Below are 25,909 nucleotides of genomic sequence, written 5' to 3'. Positions count from 1 at the left end.
TTTAGAACAGGCTATTGGAATGCAATTTAACTATCACCTCATTGCAAATAACCTCTTTAAACCTTAATCTGGTAGCGGACAATTACACAGCACAGAAACTACCCTTGTTAAAGTTAGTAACAATCTTCTTATGACAGCTGATTCTGGTTCTATACCTATCCTAATTCTCCTAGACCTAAGTTTTGCTTTTGACACTTAAACATGACATATTACTGTCCTTTCTAAGAGACTGCGTCACTTAAACTACAAAACTGCAACAATACTGAGGTCTTGCTTCTCGGCTCATCCCAGCACCTACGTAAAGCCAGTGCAGTAATCCTATCTGTGAATGGCACCGTGCTTGAATTTCAATCATAATTGAAGAATTTATGGGTGATATTTGATCCTGGGTTGACTTTTGACCCACATGTGTGGAATATTTGAAAAACATCATTTTTCCATCTCAGAAATATCGCCAGACTAGGTTGTATGTTTTCTTGACTGTAGTAGAAAAGCTGTTAACATATTTGTCTTTTCTTGAAATGGTGACTGCAATGCCCTTCTCATTGGGGTATCTAAATCCATACTGAATAAACTCCAATATGTTCAGAATTCAGCAGACAATATCCTGACCAGGATGCGTGCAAGTGATCACATTACCTTGTCTTCAAGTCCTTGCTTCCTTTCAGGATTTGAGTTGATTTCAAAATCCTCATGCTCACCTATAAGGCTCTACACTTGGTTTGGCATCTGTGTACCTGTCTGACTTATTATCTGTCTATTCCCCACTTCACAACCTTTGTTCATTTGACTCTGGTCATCTATGCAGTATGTCCCCCAAGCTAGTTTACATTCTATGGGTGACAGGATAGAATTCCAAAGCTCTGGAATTCTATCCTAAGGATAGACTCTAGGTTTTGAGTCTATCCTCAAATAGACTAACCCCTAACCCCAAAAACGATTTTGAGACTCTAGACTCAAGACCTTTCTTTTCAGAAATCTGTTAAGAATAATAATGAGGAAAGATTTAAAACCAAACCATTTTCCTGCCAATCTTTGAATCTGATGAGTTTCTGCAGCGTCCATATTGCAAAGCTGTGTAATGAATAAGCAGCTGAAGGAAGTGGATGGAGCTGCAGATATCCAGGAAATGTTATTGATTGTTTTTTGTTTTTTATTTTTAGGGTGGGAAAGCGAGCCCCTCTACAGAGCCCCTCTCAGCCCTCCTAGACACCCGGAGCTCAAACAGGCACTGGAGACAGGTTAGTTTCAATCACAAATACTGGAATACTGGAAACCAATATCCTGATATTTCTCATTGAGTAGACAAGGCCTAAATCACAACTTCAATCCACCTGCCAGTTGAAAATCCCAAACGAAATAATTGATGATGACTGTTTGTTTAACAAAGGTAATGTTATTTTTTGCAGTGAAAACCTTTTGGCTGGTATTTGCATTTGCAGGTGTGGGAAAAAACAGATTATTTTTATGTATGTTAAAATGGCAAAAACTAATGACTGTTGTATTGTTTGATACATGTTTTAATTTAAATTTTAGCAAAGATTATTAATTACTGGGAATAACATCTCATAGTTTAGGAATCTTAAATTTCTGAAGCCTGTAAGTAAGGCTAAGGAAACACATCTGCAGTTTTCTCTGACTTATAAGATTAAACATTCCCAAAACACATTGTCTAACTTATTTCAGTAATATTGTATGAATATTTAATGTCAATATAGACATATTTGTATGTATCCAAGTATACAGTATATATTGTCTGTTGCAATAAAGTGTAATTCTTTAGGTAAACGTGCAGAATGATATGAAAAAGATGAAAGTGTAAAAGATGATTGGCACAAGTCATTCTCTCAGAGCACAGGTCAAGCATTATAGTCCTTACATCGCCAGTTTAGGTCTGGATCTTTTCATTAGCTACAGCAAGTGTGATCCTCAAGGTGTATCGTAAAATTCCATGAGCACCCAGTGGCTGGCTCAGCTTACTGTGTAACTCCTGTAACTGAGCAGTAACAGTAACTGTGCACCAGCAGACTTGCAGTGACATCAGCAAGAGGTGCCCTGCTCCTCCAGTCAGTGCTACCTCTCCTGTCAGGGGCTGTGGACCTTCAGAGTGTGTCAAATGATGAAAGGCAAGCATGCATATCTGAGGAGCTTGTCTCCATGTCTAGTTCTCTCACCAAGGAGTAGAGGGGTTGCCGTGGTAAAGTCGGGTCATGTATAATTTGGTTGGTATAAGAAATAAACTTCAAGTTTTCAGGGTGCAATTTGTAATGTTATTTTGTATGATCTCTGTTAAGTTTAATTTTAATGATGCACAGGATAAACTCTCCCGAACTGCTTTTAGCTTCATAAGACGGGTTTGCTGTAGGTTACATCTTATAAAAGCTGGGAAACCAATTTAACATCTTCAGGTGACATGCTTGTAAACACCACCAGGGAGTGCTCTGGTTCAGCAGTTTGCAAACTTAGTTGTGAGATTTATAGATTTGTAACAGGAATTATTGTTTACACCACTGTCTCTGCAAATCATAGCGTTTTTACACATTTAAATTTCAGTTCAGAAAAGACATTGAATTGATGGATATGTTCATATTTTTTCCATATTTGTTTAACTGCAGCATGATGGAATTACACAAACGCACTGGTTTAGGTTTGGCTGACCGTGAGGGGAGGTGGTATTTGCAGTGGTATTCTGAGGGCTATGAGTCATCATCAGACAGTAGTCTACAAGACAGATCCATTCTTTCTAGAATGTACACATTTATCAGTGCTTTACCCAGTGGTTTACATACATAGATCTATAACAGGAATTTCAATCAATATCCGAGGCCACTGAGGCAGATTGAATGTGATACAAATGTGCACTTGTTATTCAGCAAACACACTTCACCCTCATCCAGCAGTGTCCAAGAAAGTACAGCAAGCAGAGATAATAAGACACTGGCAATGTAATGAAGTCAATTCATAAGCAAAATCACCACAGACCAAGTGCAACAGCATTAGGGGGTTGTGGGATGCCCTCTGCTCTCTGCTCAGCTCTTGCATTTACCCTTCCACCCATCCTTGGTTACAATAAGGAAGATTGAAATTGTGCCACCTCCCCCTATCCCCCAGCTCTATCACAATCCATATTTGCGCAGGAACTTTTCAAGTGGCTTGATGGCAGTAATTGAACTGTTCCATTCCATCAGAATCTGATAAGATAGCTATGGCCCAGAACTGAAGCTCTTAAACAAGTAAATGACAGTCCCATTAGGAGAGGCAGTGGAGCACATCATCAAAAAGCTATGAATACGTCTCAGGTTATCACAAGTCCTGATTGAGCAATGACATACATGTACAAACAGTCACATAAATAGACTGTGTAGGAAAACACATAATTCAATATCCTTGTGTTACAAATGTACGTTTATATCTGTGGGAAAGCAGAAACTCTCTCTCTCACCTTGCATCGTTTCTTTGCTATGTTTTATGTTAGTATACTGTACCTAAGAACAACCCTACACAGAAAAGTGTATTTGTGAATCCTTATATGTACCTTGTACAATACATAAATCATAGCACAAGACTATTTGACTGGCAGAAAAATGAGAGATTGAAGGATAATTTTAAAATCCTCCAACTTAATCCTGTGGTTCTGGTGATTTTCCCACATTCTGTGATTGTTCATATTATATACAGTAAGTCTTTGTTTCTTCACATTTAAAATATTCAGAAAGCAAACAGACAAGTTTATCTCTTGTCCCTCAGTTGCTCAGCCTAGAAACAATGTGCAAATTAATATTATCACAAAAAAAGAAACAATCCTGCACATTACAGAGGTGACATAAGGACCAATGGGAGTCCATGAAAAGTCTATGAAAATGTAATATAAATAATTGATCTCCTCTCAGCCACCTATAAGTCACAGCAGTATTACTTAGGTGTAGTCTGATCACATCAGATCTCAGATTGTATGCACAACTGGGCCTAGACGGTGTTAGAATAGAAGACTTTCAAGAAAAATCCAGTTGATGCAGTCAGTAGTGGTGATTGGCCAATAGGTGGCACTCTTCTCTTTTGACCATGGTTTCACAACCAATGCCCCAGTATGATATCCAAGTACACTGTACTGTAGGAGGCGCTGTCATTAAACCGAGGTCCTGATCATTAAAGATCCCATGGCACTATTTGTGAGAGAATGGGTGTTAAACACAGTGCCTTGCTTCTGCTCAGGGTTTGTATAATCGGCCCTTCTTAAAATGTATTGAATTGACAAAACAATTTCTCACTTCTCCACCTGAGAGATGGACCTGCTTGCATAATGGTTACTTTGCTTCACCCAGTGGTGGATAAAGTGTGTCCCCCTACTATATATACAGTAAAATACTTTAAAATCAATTTGTATAAAAAATACTTTAAAATGCAAGGAATAATTATTACAGTATGTGTGCAGTGGAGTTTTATATAGCTCTTGAGACATTATGATGACAGTAAATCAATACTATGTTAAGCTACAAGGGCTATAAAATTTATATTACGTTATAACAAGGAAACACATTTCAGAATACCATAACCAAAAAATAACATTAAATGTTTTGCCCTTTGTAGGTCTGTACAGCATCATACAGTTCTGTGTTATCTTACTTTTAGCTGTGCACAAGTTATCTCTTCAGATGTCTTTCAAAGACATTTGAAAAATAAAAGAAATGTGACTGTATAATGATTACGTGAACAATAACACCTGAGGGAACAACAGAGAATTGCAGCCTCTTGGAGGTTTGATGAGGACCTGGACTGGCTGACTTCCTGCCTGCGTCCTTCTGGAAGCAGGACAAAATGCCTCACCTCTGATGCTCTCCACACAGCATCATGCTGTCATCTTTGGGGTTATTTATTTTCTATGGTCTGTTGTTATATTTTTCCTTCCTTCTTGACAATAGTGCTGCATTCAGCAAAAAAAAAAAGCATGCTGCTCACTTCGACTCTAAATGATCTGTGCTGATTGGCTACAGGTGATGTCATCACATACTGTATGCAATAGTCAATAACCTATTAGAGCTATAGATTTTACAGTCAGCTGGGGAAAATGCACTTTTGCTGCCAAAGCTAATTTTTATTACAGTAATTCACTGAGCAGTGCAATTAATAGACAGAAACATTTGTCTTGAAGTTAATGTAATTTCAGATTCCAATGTGACAGACTGTAAAAGTGCATCAGGAATGTGTAGTGTCTCTCCTTTGTTTTGCTCCAACTCCTTTTTTGTTAGTGTTATGTATTTCTGTCAGTATGAAAATTATCCTTCTCTGACTCACAATGCATTCATGATTTTCCTCCCTTTTCATGCCCATTTTAAATTGGCTTATGAAGAATAATTCTGGCAGCGTCTGTAAACCGTTGTTTATAATAACCTTATAACTTATTGCTTAGCAACAAGTCTAGAAGGTGTTCTGTGAAGTACATGTATATGTACTGTATATGCATATTTGCGTAGAGTACTTAGTTTGTTGGTCTGCTTAAACAATAGTCTTCTGCGAACTATTGAAATCTAGTATTCATACAAATGTGACCTTAGGGAATGTAATGACATTGACAAGGACAGCACAGAACAGGAGCTCTGTATTGGCTCAATGTGGCCACCTTCTGTGTTCATGTTGTTTTGCATGCAGACAAGGACATGGAAGCTAATTGCATGAAGCTGTTCAGTGCCTAGTATAAAAGTTCATAAGGATGTGTTCCATATACAGTAGTTCTGTTTGTACTGTATGCATATCAAAACTCATTCTACATGCACAGTTCACAAATTTTACAACAAATATTATTATAAGTACTTTATACAAAGCATTTAGTAAAAATGCATGCACACAATTAAATATATATATATACTGAACAGAGCCTGTTCCCTTTATGTAGCATATTGAACAAGTCCATTTTCATCAACAAAAGAAAAACAAATTGGTGTCATTTTCAAAAAGGGTTCTCTTCAGTTACATGACATGGACTGAGGTCTAATTCCAAATGCCCATCTTCTTGTAACATGATTAGGGTAAATTAAAAATTGTACCTCTACATTTATACATCTTCTCCACCCAGCAGAGCCAAGTGGCTCCCTGTTGCTAATCCCGTTCTATTTGGTGGTGATGAGAGAAGCTGATGAATCACATTTCTGACGCCAAGGAGTCCGATATTTTCTCTCTCTCTTCATGTTTGTCATGAAGTCGGTGCTGTTATAGGTGCTCATCATTTCACATCTCACAGACAGCTTGCAACTCTTATTGCTCTCTGATTCCATTGTTTCCCCCCCTGGCTTCGCTTAGCTTCGGCCTTCATTAAAAATATTTTACTCCACACTTAAAAACTGGTACAAGGCATGGTTGCCCTTTGACAAACTTTCGCTTAAGTAAGTTTTTTTTTTCTTTTGAGTTGCTCATCCATAATATGTACTGTAGGGTGTAAACCACCTTGTAATAGTACTAGTTGTTGGTTCTATAAATAGCTACTTTAAATGTCAGAAGGCAAAATATCAGGAGATTCCCAAGACAGTGCTGTCTGTGTTCTTTTTTATTTTTTGTTATGTTCTATGGACACGCAACTGACCACTTGGGGCTGGCGTCTGTGAGGAGACAAGCCAGAGTGAAGTGATTTCCTGCTTTGCTGGTAGTGTGAGGGTCAGGGAGTTCCAGAGAGGCCAGGGTGGAGACAGCAGATACTGGAGCTCTGAAGGTCTTTGTGGTTTCTGAGCAATGCAGCCTGTAAACTGAAGATATATTTTCTTCATTGACTATAATCATCTTGTTTTACTGGAAGTGAGAACCAGACTGGAAGTACTGATGCATATCTAAAAAAATGCAGTTTTCCAGTATGAGCATTGATGAACCTTAATCTATGAATTCATTTTAAAGAGTAGAAAATATGTAATTTATTCAATGTACTCTTGCAAACTTGCAATCTCTTGCAAACTTGTAGATATTCCTTGGAAATTACAAGGTCCAAGACAAAGCTCAATTGTTAAAAAATCACAATCTCATTTCAGAACTCAGACCTCAAATTTTAAATATCCAGCATGGTAATTAACAGTTTCAGGAATTCAATGTTGAAGGTATAGAAGAACTATATAAAGCCATGATCTCACCTTCTGGCTGGAATTTATTAAGTTGGCAGTCAAGGTTAATTTTCTTTTGGTATCAACCAATGGAATGTGTGGTTGAGTGCTCTCCCATTATCCTTATTATCAGAATCTCACCAGAATCTTAGTAATCTTTCAAAATTCTGCCCTCAACGGTTTACTGAGAACCTTTCCTTTCTACCACCATTTATCTTCGGCCTAGTATTCTTATATTCACCCTCTATAAATTAAAACAGATCCATTAAAGAACTCTGTATATTTCAATTATACATATTGTAAGCAAAAATGACTCCATACTGTAGTAAATTAATTTGAAGTTTCAACCAATCTTTAGAATCATACCTCAACATTTTTTTGTGAAATAAAAAAATATTTCACTAGTCCATATTTAAATAACTTACGTTGTGTATGAACAAACACTACAGCATGTTAGAAGAGAAGATGTACAGAAAAAGAGATTGTATAGATTTAGCTGTGGAAAACTATACAGTACCCCAGACAAAATGACATTATTAAAGTAGGTTACTCAGTTTGTTACGTTTTCACAAATTGCTAGTCATAGGATGGCCAGGCACATATAAATACTTCTTATGACCCTCCAACTAGAAACTTTTGTGGAATACACTATCGTCTGCATTCTGCGAATGCCACTTTTCCCAAGTCTTGTTGCTCTCTATTATTGACTCTGTCTACTGTCTGGTACATGCCTACCCTTATAAAAACCTAGAAAAAATTGTTGTGATTACAGAGACATGCTCCTATAGCCTGTGCCCCTGGCTTTGAAGTACTTGACAACAGGCCTGATTTATAATAGTGAAACTTGTGCTGGTGTGTGTGTGCTGAGGAAGGGTGGTGTAATCTGAGTCTTCTAGAATTCAGTCTCTTGGAACCCTGCCTGTCCAGGCAAGTGGTACTGTAATAACTCCAGCTGCAGTCTTGTTTCAGCACCCACACAGACTGAACCAGAGGAGCCAACGAGCATTGCTTTGGTGTCACAGATGGGTTAAAACCACACAGCATCCCTTCTTGTAAAACTCTATCCTGACAACTCAGGGAAAGTGTGACATAAACACAGAGAGGGCAGGGTCTCAGTGAAGTGTAGCAAATGCACACATCCCCCAGTACAGTCTCTTCTTGACACAACTTGAGTCAGATGGACGGAATAAAAGATGACAAATTTGGGGCCCCTGAGTGGTTCAACCTGTAAGTGCACATGCTTGATCTACAGTAGATGTCACACATTCCAGCCTAAATCATGTCATTAGCCGGCTGTAACTGGGATTCTTTGAGTGGCAGAGTGCAGTTGTGGGGTACATTTAAGGCAGATCAGTTAAGGCTCTCTCAGATTTCAGGCAAAAAATTTACTCCTGTCACTCCTTGCCAGGTGATGTCAGTGAGAGGTGTGCAGTTTGCTGTGTCAAATGATGAGTGGCTTGGCATGGCTTGGAGGAGCATGTCTACATTTCCCATTCTCTTCTGACTGGGAACATCAATTGTTGCCAGAGAGACAAAACATATAAATTGGGTAGATACTGTATACTTTATAGCAAAAATAATTACATGTGTTGTTTAAAAGTGATCAGATATTTACAAGTTTAACAAAGACTGGCAAATCATTTTGAGACAAAGGAGACAGTGACTTTTCCACTGAATTTTATTCACAGTTCTAGCTATTTCCAGGTGCTTGTCTACCATTACTGTTGAAGAGAGTATAATTACTAATTCAGTTATTAGCAAAGACATGAGAAATTATTCAAAAGAGAAGAGGCCATTCATCCATCCAGTTAATTTGGTTGCTAGAAGCTAATTGTTTTCAGAATGTCCTCAAGCTTTTTCCTGAAGGATCTCAGGTTATCGGTTGCAGAAACATAGTGAGTGAATGAGTAGCATACTTTCTCATTTCAGGAATGTGTTTTCCTCTTTAATTTCCACTTATGTTTTGTGGTTCCTATTCTGCTGCTAATCCTGAAGAAGACCACAGGGTTCACTGGTCTGGGTTTTAAAAACTGTTATGAAGTTCGCTGGTCATCTTCTCTCAAGGAATAAACCTAGTTCTTTTCTGAACTTATTCCCACTTAGCAATGTCCTTTTTACTGGCAACCAGAAATACACATATTTGTAATTTAGGTATTATAAGCTTTTTTATTTTATTGTAAAAGGTATTAAGCTGGCTTCATTTTAGAATTATTATTAGGAGAAAAATGCCTGAATATAATTGTATTGTGTAATGGAGAGAGGTTAAACTTTCAGGGTTGACCAATTTTAATTTCCCTTTTGCCATCTTATTTAAACCTCTTCAACCTGCTCAGATATATTATGAACAACTTAAACTTGCAAATGTGTAAGAGCCAGGTCTTCAGTGGTTTATGCACAGCGGATTTATTATTAAATAGGTTAATTCGGCAGTAGCAGGCACCAAAGCATACCTTGGACGCACTATAAAGATTATTGAAATTGAAAATCTATACAGTGTGTTGGATATTTGACTTACAAAGCATTACTAACACTAAAGGGTAATTTCCTTTTATGGTCAAGTATTGGCGCCAAATGAAAACCGCAGCTGATTGGTTCAGCCATTCTGTACATAAGGGTGCATGCTGCCAGGTTCCCTTTCTTGGATCACACTTCCTCTTCTGGTTTAGCATTGAGTGTTCAGTCACAGCATTTAGCCTGAGCAGAGTAATGTTAAAGATGTTTACCTTGTCATAAATAAAGAGCCTTCCTAGTTTTCCTTAAGCCATTCAGCTCTGGATTTATTATTTTAAGCAGATTATACCAACCTAGGAACACTAGCTCCTATGAGGTCTCACCTGAGACACAACACAATCGGCAGTAAAGTCCTTTTATCCATTGATTTATCTAGTGTAATTCTCTTAAAGTTTAGTATGGACAATTTTAGTCAAAGATTAATTAATTCAATAAACCTAATAAAAGATGGTAAGAAAAGGCGGGTCATTAAAAGAATCATGTGAGTTTTTTCACATTACGTAACAAGTGAAATTAAAGAATCTTCTCCTCCAGACGTTGCCGATTAAATGTATTGCATTTTATTTTTATCTGTATGATGTCTCCTTTTCATATATCAATTAACTTGGAATTACTTTAATTTTAAATCTATGAAAAATAAACTCAAGTTCTTTTTTTCTAAAAGGAAAAAACAGATACAATTTCACAATGCTTTTATAAATTTGATTAAAGCCACAGTGTTATTAGTGCTGTTCCCAAGAGAAGATACATAATACTGTGGTTTGAATGTGCAGCTGTAGAACTGCATAAACAACAAGAGTCATAAAGGTATTAATTGGTGTTAAGGTGTATTAGGACAGTATTACCAGGTAATTTCAGGTAAACTATATTGTTCCGTTTAATTTTATTTGGATCACCAATTTTACAACTTTCATATGCAGTTTTAATGTCATTAACTCAATATTCAATAAACCCACCAAAATTATCTGTATAGATTTTTATCTACTCAGTTCTAAGTGTATTATGTTAAAAAAATTAAGGATTGTGACTATCTGTGTCCACAGGCCTGTGCTACCAGTTTTTTCTTGCCAGATACTGCTATGTGTACTCTGCGTTGTCTTTGGTGTTTGATCACATGCATACATACTGGTCCCATTTCAAAGCTGCTCATTTTAATATGGCTGGGTTCCACATTGCGAACATCATGGAAACCACATTCTGAATGTGGAAAAATAGCAAATTGCACCACTTCCTGTCTTCTATGAAAAATTGTCATTTGGTAGGCTATGTGGCTTGACATTTCCTGCCTTTGGAAAGTACAGTACACACTGATGGAATGAGTGACACCTACAGCAGTAATTACTGTATACACAACATAACCCCACCTAAAGACTAGGAAAAAGGGTTGAGTTTATGTAAGAGTGGCAATGGCAGAGTTATGTTAGTGTCTGAAGAGTTTTGCATGAGAATGGTCAACTTGTGGCACTTGATTTTAATATTCGTAACAAACTGGAAAGATATCTAGCAAAGACCAGCGTCAACATGGCTCTCAAGGAACATGTAGAAGTTAATGTAATTCCACACTGAAAGGTAGAAAGAAGGAAAAAACACAATGTTTTGGCTGTTAAGCCTTCTTCGGTGTGAGAAGCCTCCCTCTTCAGGTGTGATAACCCTTAACAGCCAAAATGTTACGATTATTCTTTATAAATTCAAAAGGGAGGTAATTTTACACTCAAAATCAATATGACTGGTGTGCTTTTATAGAATGCCTCATAAAGTATTTTAAGGAACTGGGCATTTTTTTTAGGTGTTTCAGAAAAGCAATTTGTACTATGTAAAGTGTAGGTTTTTCTTTGCTTACATTAGCAGTGTATCAGTGCATCTTGTAATAAATCATATTACCATCTTTCTTTTAATGGTACTGTACTTCTTATTGTAAGTCTTTTTGAAGAAGCCTGTTATTCCTGTCTGAAATTAAAATGTAAGATTTTTAGGCATCTGGTGTGTTTGCAGGTATCTCTAGGCTTATTGTGGACAATTGCCATGTCTGACTTTCAAGGTTTTTGTTTTAAACTTAAGTTCTTGTGGTTCCTCTCCACTGTTTCCATTTCCTGACTTTTCCGTTCCTGCATGGCAGTTTTCTAAGGCTCTGATGATGGTATTCTTTGAACTCCAAGTGTTTTGGGTAAGTGATGCCAGACTAAAAAACACCAGAAAAAAAGGGCAAAGAAAAATGGATCAGGTTTGTAAGGAGAGGCTTAAGTTTTGGTACTGTAAATAAAATAAGATTAATGACGGCTGCCTCTTAGATGGTAGCCTGCCATTTGGATGATGAGAAACCCCAGGATTTGGTCTAGGAAAATAATCCAACTGAATTATTCATTTTTAATTTGTCTCATTTATCTCTGTTTTTTTCCTTCGGCTGGGACCACAGCCATTAGGTTTTTAGTTTGAATCTGAATATAAGGCTTTAGGCTGCCAGTAGTGACAGAGGAGAAGGGGAGGCAGGGTCCGTGGAGAGGCTGTTTGAGCAAACCTGCCCAGAATGCAGTTCAGCTAGGGAATAGCAAAGACAGAATGTAGTGATACCGGCACCTCAAGGTCAGTATTGACACAGAAAGTCCATTCCATTTCCTTAACATGCCAAATGCCTTTTTTAGCATTCCCAAAGCAGAAAATTGCCTTTTACTAAAGTATGAATGCATAAGAATGCATAGTTTGCAGTATTGTTTTAAAGAGAAAGTTCTTGGGAATTTTAAATCAGAAATCAAGAAATGCCTACTACAGTTATAGCAAAGTACAAGACAGCTGTAAAATGCTGGAAACATGAACAATGGGAAGTAGATTTTTTAAATCAGCAATATGCTTAATGTCTACGAATGTTTGGGAGTAAGCAGGGCAATTCATCTGCTCTTCCTTTAATTGAATTTAAGACTAACAGACACAAAGTCCTTTACTTCAAAGATGACTGATCCCTTAGGGTCATTTGCATGAAACAGAGCATTTCTTAATCTCTAAAGGAGATCTCACCTCGTGACTTTGCAATCTGCAGTCAAATGATATAAAACATTAGAGGCATCTTTCAAAGTAGGCCCACAGTGAAGTGTGTTGCTGTTGAAAGATAAATCTGAGGGATAGGCAAGGGCGACTGCAAAGCTAATCATGCCTGTGTTTTAAATGGGCCCATTGCTTTGTAGATAAATAGATAAACTCAGAAGGATCAATACAGTATGCGGACAGGTTGCTGTATAAATTGACAGTGAATTAAATTGACAGCCATATAAATGGATTAAATAAAAGCCAGATGACTGGGTTTGTAGCCAGATTGACAGCCTGGAGAACTGTAAAGACAGAGGGGATATTCTGAAAGACAACTATCAATACATAGCACAGGGGAGATACTTGAAATGTATGGATTGAAGAGGCAGGAGAGATTGATCAGCAAATAACTAGAAAAACTGCAGCAGATGGATAAATTTTGATGGTGATTAGAATCCAGTTTGAATAATTAGAATATAATATAATATATACATACAGTACACTGATCAAAAGAACAGATACAATAGGTGGAAAATGGGAAAGACAGATACATAAATGCAAGTGTAGAATAAGAGTGCATATAACAAGTGGACAGATGCATGCAGAGGAGACATAGGGAGAAAAAACTGAGACTGTGTGATATGTGGAGAAATAGAGGTTAGGGTGGTATGGTGTAGAAATATATTCAATAATTGTAAAGCTCGCTCCAGACTATGTGATGAAGACTGAGGTTATTCAACAAAGACCAAGTACATTTTTTCATCTGCACACAAAACTCTTCTGACTGGAGGGTCACACTGAAGGCTCTGGCCAATGGATTCACCTGACCCTAAAGCCAGCCGGGCCTGCTCTGATTGCTCTTTGGCTGACCTGTGTACTCTTGGGGCAATGGATTAGCAGCCTTCTCTGATCCTTTTGAGAGATTAAACAGCTGTTGGTCATTGGCCATGCGGTATTCAGTAAGACTAGACAAGGGATCCCACTAAATTTGGACTGACCGTCTTGTCTGTCACTTTGAAAAAGAACAGATCTTGACATTCTCCCTTCAAATCTGCAAACATCTTATAAAGGCCTTGAACGTGCTCACCAAACCCCTTTGCTTTACCATAAGCATCCATTGATTAATTCCATTGTAAGACACATTACGTGTTTGATCAAATAAGTCATTAATATTATAAGCACACCTCAATAGCCTATCATTTAGAAAAGTTAAATGTAATCAAATGAAGCATGAATATAATATTAATAATAAATTGTTAATAAATGAAAAATATTTTTGCAGGAATACATTTGCCATTAAACTTCAATAAAGATAACATGTCTGAAAAATCCATCTGTTGTCATTTGCAATTACAAAAAGCAATAAGGAACACAGTAAGGCAGAAAGGCAGTTTTTCTGTGGCAGATTGCAAACTACTTGACTCTGAAGCATATCGATAAGATTAAGGTTGGACCAAAACATTTGTCAGTCGCTGTTAATGCATATTGCATGTTTTGTGCTTTAGTGTACAGTTTAACAGTGGGGTATTAATGAAGAGATGCCTAAGAAATGAGCTGTTATCAATTTTGGATCTCATTTATCATCTTATTGATTCTTAATGATAAAAAATGTAGATAGAAGCTATGGTGTGTATACATCATTGATACACCTATCATAAGTCCCATTAGGTGGCTTGCTGAAGTATCTGAATCTGAAGCTCAATCATTGCCTTTGTTTGTAGTGTCAGCACATTCCATTGTCTGATACACCTGCAATAGGGAGAACAGTGCTCAGCAGAGCCTACTATATGTACAGCTGCAGCAACTCTGCGTCTCAGCCAGTGAGTAATTGTATTGGACAGGGATAAGGTCGTAACCAGAGCTTAATGAGCTTTTGATCTCTCAGCACTTGACGAGGGGAAAGTTTATTAAACAATTAATCAGGAGTGAATCAATGTCATTAACAACATCCCACACTGGGTCAGACATGAGTAGAAGCGGAGAAGGAGGCTGATGAAAAAGAGCAGCGAGCTCTAGTGAGGTAGGGAAGAGGTCTTACTGGCCATGAATGGGCACTCACTGGAAACTGTTTTTCTTTCACTGTTTTTTACTGTAACCCCAGCAGTTCTCAGCTTTGCTTATCAGTTACCATACATACCAGGTGCTTGTTGTGTCTACAAAAATCATTTTCCAGTTCACATGATATGGTTCTTCTTTTGCCTTCACTCAGATGACTCAGAACCATTAACTATGTTTATTTTTATTGAAAAATAAAGTTCTTTGCATGTTATGCTTTTGGAATAAGAGGCCAGTACATTAAATGTTGCAAATCACATTAATACAGTATGTGTTCTTGAACTTTTTTCCTTCAGGATTGCTTATCAGCATCTATTATACTTTTATTTTTTCTTTGCAGCCTACTGTATGTGAACCAAATTTTAACCGTCTCTGAAAGTTTCTGCCCTATACTATAGCATGCAACTGTTTTAAAAGGGCTGTGACCTGCTCTTAAAGTTGGCAAAGGTCTAATGACAAAGGTCTAATGTTGCTATTTTCCAGACCCCTCCTCACTAGAGCTGGATCAGTACGAGCTCCCAGTCTTAGCAGAGGCACTGAAGAGCTATCTACAGGACTTGCCTTCCCCCTTCATTCCGGCTGGGATATACAGCGAGTTAGTTTACACTGCCCAAGGTAAGGCTTTAATGAGAGCAAAATGAGTGATACAGTATGTGAGGATGCTTTCAAAGTGTTGTACCACATAAAGAATGAAAACAATAGATAATTTGCAGTTGCAGACACTTCCTTAGTCCATGTTGCATATATTGAATCAATCGTGTTCTATATTTTTCAATAACTAATTTCCCTTGCGGTGGTAGACTGAAGTGGACGATAACAAAGTCAGCTGTCATCGAGGTACCATAAACAAATTCACTGTTTTTCACCTTTTTTTATTTTTTCTGTGTTCTCAATTTTAAATTTGATGTGGTAATGATGCTTGATATTTTTTTCACCTTTAGCATCCATCGTGACCTACCTCACCTAAATGTTTATCCTTCTTTGTTAAGCTCCGATGAGATTTATGATAGAGATCCTGTCATCAATGGCTGCATGAACGGAACAATATGTGAAACAAACTCTATCACATTAAAAATCTGCCCTTATAAATTTTAGTTTGAGTAAATCTTCATGGCATCTTTGTGTTTTGCCCAGGTTTACTGTGCTTATACTATGCATTTATCATGCTGTACCGTGGTTTATATTTTGCATTACTATACATTTTATGCTATACCATCTTTATTCCATGAGAACACTGTACAATTTACTCTGTTTTTACCATGATATATTGCAGCAAATGTCTGCAAGTGTGAACCAAGAAATTGATAAATGTAGCTACGAAAAGCTAGGCTACCCAAGGAGAAGGAAACATTTTCCAGTCACCAGGAAAATAACCTTTCAATCTGACTCAGTAAAGCAGTTTTAATAGGGTAACCTTTCCCCTTTTAATGCACTGGAATCTATGTTGGCTTATGACACAGTGATAGTGCTGTCAGCTTTATGCTTTGGCATAGAAGTGGCAGAACTGTTTTGAAAGAACATGAGATGAACTTGTCATATGAATATTCACCTACTGTATTACATAATATCGTAATCCAATTACTTTCCTTGTTCTGACTGGCACTTCATGGTAGATTATCTACAGAATCATTCCAAAATATAACATTCCGCTTTCCTGAAGAATGACTTAATTTCTTTGCCCTTTGCATCACTGTTATCTTTTTTAACAGCCCTTTATATTTCAGAGGCACAAAAAAACATTTACTTCGGTTTGTTCTGGATTCCATCCAATTTAATATTGCATTCTGAATCCTGTCTTGTAGATGTCTTTGCCATGACATCTCGGTTTTGTTAAAGAGCAGCTATTATATATTTCCTTGCTGCCAGGAACTGTCTTGTACTTGGAACTGTGGTCATCTTTCAGTGTGAAAGCAACTGCCACCTGCAAGGCAGGGAGTTAGTCGGTGAGGCCGTTCCTGAAACTTCTATACTGAATGAATTTCTACTTTTCCTTTGGTTTTCATGAGAGTGACTTACAAACTAGGTCCTTCTGCTCCTGCCTGCGTGCAATAGGGGTTCTGATAGCTGAACTGTCTTTCTCTACTTGAATGTGCCGTGCAGAGAATTTGTGTGTTGAGAACCTTGTTATTAAGATTTATTTGAATTTAGCTGAGATTTAGTTTTTTAAAGGCAAGGTAATTCTAGTTTCATATTACAGATCACAATTGTGTAGCACAGTAAAGACTAGATAAATATGAAGAAATTATTTTTGAGTTACAGTAACTGCTTGTGAAATAATCAAGTATGTAAAAAATTCAGACAAGCCATATCCATTAAGTATTAAGTGCATTTAAAGGGTTTAGTGTTGTCAACAGGCTTACAGTGAAATCACTAGACAGTTGGCATGATGCCATTTAACACACATTTCCCACTGTGGCATTTATCTTTCATCTTGAAGTGTGTATTTTTAGGGCCTTATTATGGATCATGTTTAATTTGCTTTTAACATCCAAAACAAATGCATTGTCCAATTTTCTCTTTATTTGTACTCAATATGTTCCTAGATTACTGTAGATCCTCACAGTATTGGCCCCTTATTAGTTGTAAGAATCTCTGTGATACTGCCTTATTTTTCTATTCTTCAGAATGTGGTTCCTCTTTGAAGAATTTTGGTGAGCCTCAGGCATTATCTGATGTAAGCATAGAGGATTCACAATGGCCCATCTGGCAAGCTGGGCAGCTCAGGGAAAATTCCAGGAATGCTTTCTAGCTGACTACTGCTGGGAGAAGGGTGCTTAGAGTGGCAGCTGGGGTAGTAAAGTTCAATGTGCTGCCCTATTCAATAAAGGTCAAACTTCATCAATACAGGCTGGGAAAGCACTGGTAGGGGGCAAGGGGTGGGGGGGCAGGGAGGATGTTTTAACTCTGACCAAAGGCAGTGGGAGTAAGATGAAGGTCATTATGCTGACCCTGATCACAACAGGCAGCATACTTGGCCAGCACTCCATCAAATTGCCAGCTAGCCATTGGGTTGCTGTTGACCCCTGATCTGGAAACGCTTATCTTATGTAAGCATTCCAGTAAAAAAGCTCTCCTTAATTGCTGGAGCCACAGTAGTAATTCATTAAGGAAGTACAGAAGAAATAGGCATATGCTACTCCCACCACCTAATGCTGTCCCGGCCTGCAGTTTATATATATTTGCTCTGACATTCACCATAATTGCAGCATTTGGTAAACCATGATACCACAGTCAATAACCCATAATTACACAGGTCCTGCTATAGCAAACCAGGGGATAGCTATCTGCAGAGTCATTTTCCATGCCTTACATCCTGCCATGTTGCTGCTATTTGATTACGATAACTAATCACTCCTCAACATTTTGACATTTCTGCTGCACCACACTTTAACAGATTAGTCCCTCTCGGGCAGAATTTTTACTGAAGTGTTGACCAGCTTGTGGTTTCCCATTAAAGCAAATTGCACAGTGGAATACAAAAAGAAAAATGCCCCAAGGAACTAATTAAACCTATTAAACACTAAAGAAACAGCAAACAGTTAAAAACAATGGAAATAAATACATTGTGTATAATCATTACTAGAAGTGCAGTACTGATACAGATTAAGTATTTTTTTTTGCCATGCATAAGAACATTGGTTGAGAAGACACTAATATTGACATCATTAATGACAGCACAGAAGGACCTTTTAAAAACACAGCTCCTTAATATGTGTAGTATCTTTGTAATCAGATTGCAGTTCTTGTGCAAAGGATTTCTAAGACCTGTTACAAACAAGATTTAATAATAATAATAATAATAATAATAATAATAATAATAATAATAATAATAATAATAATAATTGCTTACACTTATATAGCACTTTTCTGGACACTCCACTCAAAGCACTTTACAGGTAATGGGGACTCCCCTCCACCACAACCAATGTGCAGCATCCACCTGGATGATGCGACGGCAGCCATAGTGCACCAGAATGCTCACCACACACCAGCTATCAGTGGGGAGGAGACCAGAGTAATGAAACCAATTCATAGATGGGGATTATTAGGAGGCCATGATTAGTAAGGGCCAATGGGAAATTTGGCCAGGACGCCGGGGTTACACCCCTACTCTTTTCGAGAAACATCCTGGAATTTTTAATGACCACAGAGAGTCAGGACCTTGATTTTACATCTCATCCGAAGGACGGCGCCTGTTTACAGTATAGTGTCCCCGTCACTATACTGGGGCATTAGGACCCACATGGACTGCAGGGTGAGCGCCCCCTGCTGACTCCACTAACACCTCTTCCTCTTAAATCCTTATATTGCAACATGTTTTTGTACCGTTTTACTTATTTCAAATATATTCCCTAAACATTTATTCCCTAAACATTACAGATGTGTCAGCATTTCCCGCACAACTGTAAAAGGTTTGACCTCTTTTATGAGGTTGACTCAGATTGTGTTCATAACCTTGCGCTAACTGTTGTCCAGGCTTATATTAAAGGTCTGATAAAAGTGCTAATCTAGAAGAAAGAATAACTGTAATGCTCTACTTGCTTGGGTATCTAAATCCACATTTGAACAAATCGCAGTATGTCCAAAATTCAGCAGCCAGACTCCTGACCAGGTCTAGTGCAAGTGATCACATTACTCCTATCCTGGAGTCCTTGCACTGGCTTCCTGTCAAGTTTCGTGTTGACTTCAAAATCCTCATGCTCACCTACAAGTATAAGTCTATGCATGGCTTGGCACCTCAGTACCTGTCTGAGCTATTACCACCCTACTCCCCATCTCGCAACCTTCGCTTCTCTAATTCTGGTCTCCTATCTGTCCCCCAAGCCCGCCTACACTCTATGGGTGACAGGGCCTTCTCTTGTTATGCCCTTTAGCTCTGCAACTCTCTCCCCAAGGATATCAGAGAGTTCTCTAAACTCCTTCAAATCCAGACTCAGAACCTTTTTCTTTAAAAGAGCCTTTACTTAACTGGTTCTGTTCTTTACCCCCACTGTATTTAGTACCACCTTCTACTGTTTCCTCTGTGTATTGTCATTGTGTTTGTCTTGTGTATTTTTTATTGTTGTTGTTGCTGTTGTTATTCTGTAAAGCACTTTGAGAACCCACCTTTAGAGGTGCTATACAAAATAAAGTTTATTATTATTATAAAAAATGCTGCTTGGTACTTATTTATTCACATTATTTTTCACATTGGGAATTGTAACAAAAGCAAACAACAAAACATGTTTTTCACTTGTCCATGTCCCAGGGTTGAAACTTTCCGAGAAACAGCCTGCACTTGTTTGCGGAGATGGGTTCCCAAAATTGAGCTTTGAGTTTGGGTTTTCCACTCGCCATCCCCAAGGGTTTGTTTGCACATGATCAGATTGTGCTGGTGGGACAGTTTCACTGAAATACACAAGAGTGATCACCGTTTCATTATAGCTGGCAAACTCCCCTGCACATCTTCTGGGTGCTAACCAAACCCACAGTGAAGCTGGACTGTATGTAACAGTGTCGTTTAATGACAGAAGTGCTGTGGGAAGCTTATGCACTCACAGACAAAAAAAAATGAAAAGAGGGACTGTAAGACTAGTAGACCTGTTTCTGCTTTTGTGTGTGGTTGTGTAGACTATATTCCACTTTACATTTGTCATACAGCATAGTAGATTTGGGTACAATGAATGTTGCATTGTATTTCTAGTGTCTCTGTATTAATTTTTCTGTTGTGGTACTGGTGTTAACCCCTTGTTAACTAAAGATTAACTGTGGATACCCTTCTTTGAAGGTCTATTGTCCAGATAAAATCATAACCAGGTTTGGGATAGGGGTAGGTCACTCTGTACCCAACTGTACCCAGGACTGTTTTTTGGCTTTTTTTTCTTTTAATGTCTGCTTCTGCCAAAACATCTCATATAAATGCAGCAGAGATAATGAGCCATACATGTTCACTCCCAAAGAGACACTGTTAGGTCATCCTCTTTTATTCACACTACAAACACACAGAGCTGAAAGCTCAGTTAAGGCTTTGTAGGGAGGAATCAGGCAGCTTTTAATGACAGCAAACTCTCAGGTCTCAGGCCAGACATACAGTAGGGCTGCTGTTGTGTGGCAAGTTGAAGATATCCTTACAGAATATTTCTGAACCAGCCTGCAATGCTTGATCTATTTTTGTAATACCCCTAGATAAACCCCAGTCACAGTAAACTAACGACATAACCCAGGGTAGAGACAATAAACCACTGGATAAAAGTGCCAAAAGGCACTCCACACTGACACCTGTAGTAGTTTTAAGGAAAAAAAAATTCAAAACTGGTCTTGTCAGAATAAGTCAAGGTGAAACTCAATACTGCACGGCAAAACCACGTAGTATTGGGTGCCGTGCTCATGTCTTTACTTTTTGCCAGTCTTTTTCTGTACTGGTAAAACACAAAACATAAAAAACTTTGCTTTGTCAGACATTATCAATTCTACTGAGATAAAAACACATTTTGTCCATTTCACAGGATAAAAAGGTAAACTAAAATGTACATTTCTTTGTCTTTTTTCAGAGACTCCAAATGTAGAGGAGTGTGGACAACAACTCAAGAAAATCCTTGAGTCTCCTACCATCCCTCAGCCCAACCATCTTCTCCTACTGCATCTAACTAGACACCTGTATCGTGTGGCCCAGTGTGGGGGACAAAGCCAGGCAACACCCAGGCTGCTGGCCCAGTCCTTCAGTGAGGCTCTCTTCAAACACTCCCTCTCTAGGTAAGAAATGTTTTTGTCCTCTTGTTTTCCTGCTTCAGATGGTATTAAATGATGTCTGGTTAAGTGAATGTGTTGTGTACTTTTTACATTTTTAAACAGATATATGGTTGTGAGTATTTCAGTATCGGAATTTTGCCAGACTAACATCCATGTTTCACAATTAAATAGTTCTGCCTCAGGAGACCAGCATCAAGAGATTATAAAGTCAATTCTTTTTCATTTCTGGGTCACAATTGCCCACCAGCACTCGGTGAAAGATCACGTGTTCTTTCTAAAATAGGATTGCTCATCAGGAGCCCTAGTGAAAATGCTGAGCACAAGATTTATTAGGTATTGCACATCATTAATGGGTCATCTGATTGTCCCTGTTAGGAACACTGCAACCTGCTATGAATCAGCTGAAAACTGATGGATTAAAAGATACTGTATCTGTCCATATCTGCCTCCCCAGTACCTTAGCTGGCAATGTTGCTTTATCATACAGCTGTAAGGCTGCAGATCTAACCTCCTCATCTTTGGTCTTTCCATCACATAGTAACTAATTCAAAATATATACAGCAACCATGGATCAAGCATGGTTCAGTTTTGGCATTGTACTAGACAAAATGAAGACTAACGTGTAAGAATGCACTAATTGTTTTCTGGCAAAGGTGTGTATTACTCTTAGCAGCTCTGTTATAATGATTTTTCTGGTGATTGCTTGTCAGCTAAGAATCGGTGTTGGCAATTCCAGTGCTACTCCACACCAAGCTGCCTGTATGGATCTAAAGAGGCTTGTTTTCTGAGGTTATAAACTCAGTTTCTGAGGTTTTAGAAGATATGTACTTTGTCCTGAGGTTAATGAGAAAAATGATTGTCACCAAATAAGCACGTGCAAAATTTGCTTACAAAAATGCCATCCAGTACGTAGACCCAAACTAAGAGAATCTTAGTAAACATTGTATTTATGAATGGGTCAATTTTAGAAAACCTCCTAATAACCTACTTCAGTCCAATGAGATTCTACTTTATTCCTTTTTCTTTGGGCAGATAGGGATTATAGTTGATAGTGTAGGATGTATAGTAATTGTGTCGTTCTGTGAAATAGAATCAAGGATCAGGCCTTTGTGTTTTGCAATTTATTTGTCCTTGAGGTGCCTTTAGACAACATTTAAACAGGAGTCAGCTGATGGTTGTCACTTTAGTGCACATTGCTGTGCTGACAGCTTTAGACTGGGAAACTTTATTTCTGTTTTTTGTTAGTATTCCATTAATGTGGATCTAGGTGGAACCAGGAAAGATTATTTGTATACATATATTTACCTCAAACAATGAATCAGCAAAGGTGGTTTCTAAGACTCACATGGCTCAAAGACTACTGTACATGACAAGAGAAAGAAACTCAAAACAAATAGCTACTGGTAAAGTGAAACCAAAGTATGTGAAACTAAAACATTGCAACTTCACAGCAATATGAGCTGTACGTCCTCTTTATTTAAAGTAGTTCTTCCTCAACAAGAAAATGTTTTCAATCATAGCATAAATTCTATCTATTCCCATCCATTATTATATTCCTGGATAAGTGTTGTGGCAACCTGAAGCTTTTCTGGGAAACATAGAGTACAAGGTAGATACTTTGGGGAGGATTCCAGTCCATTGCAGACACAGGGGTGTCACCTGTTATTTAAAGATTAGTAACACTTGTTTAAGTAATTGACCATTCAAGACATTAATGTTTCAAAAAAGATTACATTAGTCCTTGAGGGCTGAAGGCTCTTCTGATTTTTGATCCCCATAATTACTTAAATAAATTGATCCTAGTTAAAGTGTTCCAGGACATTAGAAAATTGGTCATTTAAAGGCTACCTGTAATACCTACTGGACTGGGGCTCTCACTGCCCAGGGCTGGAGACACCTGATTTAGAAACACCAACTTACCCTGGCAGCATTTCTCTAAAAAATGGGAGGAAACCAGAAAACTCAAAGAAAGCCTATGTATGTGGACTTGGGTAGATCTGGAGATGCAGTGGGGAGAACACTTCAGACTCCTAGGAGAGACTCAAACCCCAAACTCTAAATTTCATATTACAGTTTTGCTGAGTCCTCTATAGCTATTATTTCTGGCTCCAAGTCTCAGCGCTTTTCAGACAGCTGTGCCTGAATTTTTCACTCTGTGTGCATTGCAGTGCTGACGTGAACCCGGAGCACCATGTGAAGATCATTGAGGCCCTCATCATGGCTGGGGGACTGGCAGAAATGCAGGCAGCGCCAGGTAGGACACATTGAGGTTTCCTCTTCTCTCTCCATGGGAGGGTCTTTATCAAGGTTGGTGAGCTGTTTGCTTATTCTTTGTGGAAGATACTAGCTTGACTCAAGGCACAGTGTACATTTCCATTCATGTTGTCAGTTGATGTATTCTGCTGAGCATCAAATTAATGTAAAACAGGTCAAGGAAGAAAGTCAGATCAGAATTCTTTTCTTAGTCACTGCTTTGGTCTTTTTTTATTTCGGCATTGGTCTTTCACAGTTCATTGTGTATTTATCTGAGTATTAAAAAATAAATGATATTATGTTGTTTCTGGTTGAGGTTAAAAATAGTATTAGTTCAGGTTGCATTCACTGCTGAGAGAGGTCCCACAATAATTCTGTTGCCTGCTTCTGTAAATGAAATTAGCGGTTGGTACATAACCTGTGATGTGCACTGGGTGTTGGTAACTAGAGTTATTAGTCATATGAGAAGGAAATAAGGTAGTAATGTATCTTTCTTGGTCTTAGTCTCCTGGGTTTGGAAAGGTGAAGTCATCAACTGCTAAATTTAGATAAACTATTCGCAGACAAACTCTCACGTCTCTTCTATAAACCCCCTGGTCAGGTTTGAAAATTCAGGATGTTTATTCTCTGATAATCAAGCCAGTACCTTATACTGCCAGACTTCAGCTGCAGTAAGGAATAATTAGTATAACTTACTGAGGCTTAAGAGTATAGTGAAAACTCTTCTTTATTCAAGGACAGTATTCATTTGTTAGTCTCTGCAGGGTCTTGGCAGAGCTCTGAGATAATGAGTTCTTGCTTCCCTGTAGGACTCATTGGCAGTAAGAGTTTGTAATAGGTCTATTTTATAGTTTAATAAATATTATTAAGCAAAGAGTCTTTAGTTTTAGTTTAAAGTTTATTTAGCTGACATTTTTTGAAAAATAAATAGGTTCTATACATTGTCCTTTATTAACTAAAAAACATGTTAACTAATCCAAAATCCCTAAATCACTTTTTTACAGATACTATAATATAATTCTGACTGTAAGTGACTTGATATCTGTAATGATACAGCAAAATCCACTTTACTGCAGACATTTTCCAACATGCAGAAATAACCAGAAAGATTTTCATTAAGGGTATATACAGATTTCTTAAGATATCCCAAATGACAGGTATCAGGTGTAGTCTACACCTGGGCAATGAGATAGATTTGCAAAGTATCGCCCAGTGTGAGTTAAGTGAAGGCCTGTGGAAGTCACTGAAGAAGTATGGCAGTGGGAGGGATGAGTCAAAAGAACTGATTTTGTAAACAGTGTGTCATTCCTGTGAGAGGCAGGACATGTGGCAGTGGGTGAGCAGCAGAAAATCTGGGGGTACAGTGGTGTGTGCCAATGGCTGGCTGGAAACTGGCCAGTACATTTAATCAAATGTTATAACAGCAGTGATGAACACTTGAACTGGAAATGAGCAGAGCAATCCATGAAGTAAAGACAAGACCACATAACTTCAAAGTAAATTACTGCACCTACAATCAAATCATTTGAGAGCTGGAATTTTTCTCATTCTGAATCTGAAAGACAGCCAGGGAAGTTTCACAGTTTTAATGTTTTTAAGGGTTGCACCATGAGCCTTCACAAAAGTGGGAGAGGGCAACATCTGGGGGGGAGGGGATCCACTTTTGTTATGTTTAGTGGTCATCTTGCTTGGGAAGCAAAAGAGCTGTAAAGGAAAAAAAGGGAATGAATGAAAGTAGATTAATGTTGCTTGTAGACAGTGTCATTCACATTGAATGAAGGCATTAAGGAGTAAGTGGGGCTGTCAATGGCATAAAGAGCAGTGCTTCTGTACGATGGGTACCTCGCTCTTCTGAGCAGCACAGAAATGCTCCATTCTTCTTTACCTCTCCCTAGGTTGTTGTCTCTTCACCCTTCATTTTAATTAATCTGCTACACCAATGTTTTAATGAGTCAGCAACCGCTGATAGGCAGCCCTTCTAATGGTATTAATCCCCAGTGGAAATGTATCTCTTTACATAGCGTTTTCATGAAGAAAACATTTGAATTGGGCTCAATATTTTAGTTGTAGGTTTAGATCTCTGTTTTTTTTTTCTTTTGTTTTGTAAAGTCTGTGGTGGAAACTGTAAAGCGCAGTGAATGCTGAAGAAAAGACTAATATTTTTGGTTGATCTGTGAAGGAGTCTATTAACATTTTGGTTATGATGATGATTAGGCTTGCTGAGTGCCAGATATGAGTAGCGATACATTAGTATCTCATTAGAA

General features: G+C 38.1%; 1 protein-coding gene across 1 annotated transcript in view; it reads left to right on the top strand.

Annotated features, from left to right (window-relative positions):
* LOC148652104 (phosphatidylinositol 3-kinase regulatory subunit alpha-like) overlaps window positions 1-25,909 on the top strand; it is a 74,772-nt gene that overhangs the window by 1,241 nt on the left and 47,622 nt on the right. The window contains exons 2-5 of the mRNA XM_088598705.1: window positions 1,164-1,241; window positions 15,147-15,278; window positions 21,194-21,395; window positions 23,561-23,646. Coding sequence (XP_088454831.1) covers window positions 1,164-1,241; window positions 15,147-15,278; window positions 21,194-21,395; window positions 23,561-23,646 — 498 coding nt within the window. The remainder of the gene's footprint in view (window positions 1-1,163; window positions 1,242-15,146; window positions 15,279-21,193; window positions 21,396-23,560; window positions 23,647-25,909) is intronic.

This window comes from Lepisosteus platostomus, chromosome 11 (genome assembly GCF_059453375.1).
Source record: "Lepisosteus platostomus isolate fLepPlt1 chromosome 11, fLepPlt1.hap1, whole genome shotgun sequence".
In the NCBI taxonomy this organism is placed as follows: domain Eukaryota; kingdom Metazoa; phylum Chordata; class Actinopteri; order Semionotiformes; family Lepisosteidae; genus Lepisosteus; species Lepisosteus platostomus.
The sequence above is the reverse complement of the archived record's forward strand: the minus strand, read 5'-3'. Positions and strand labels throughout refer to the sequence as shown.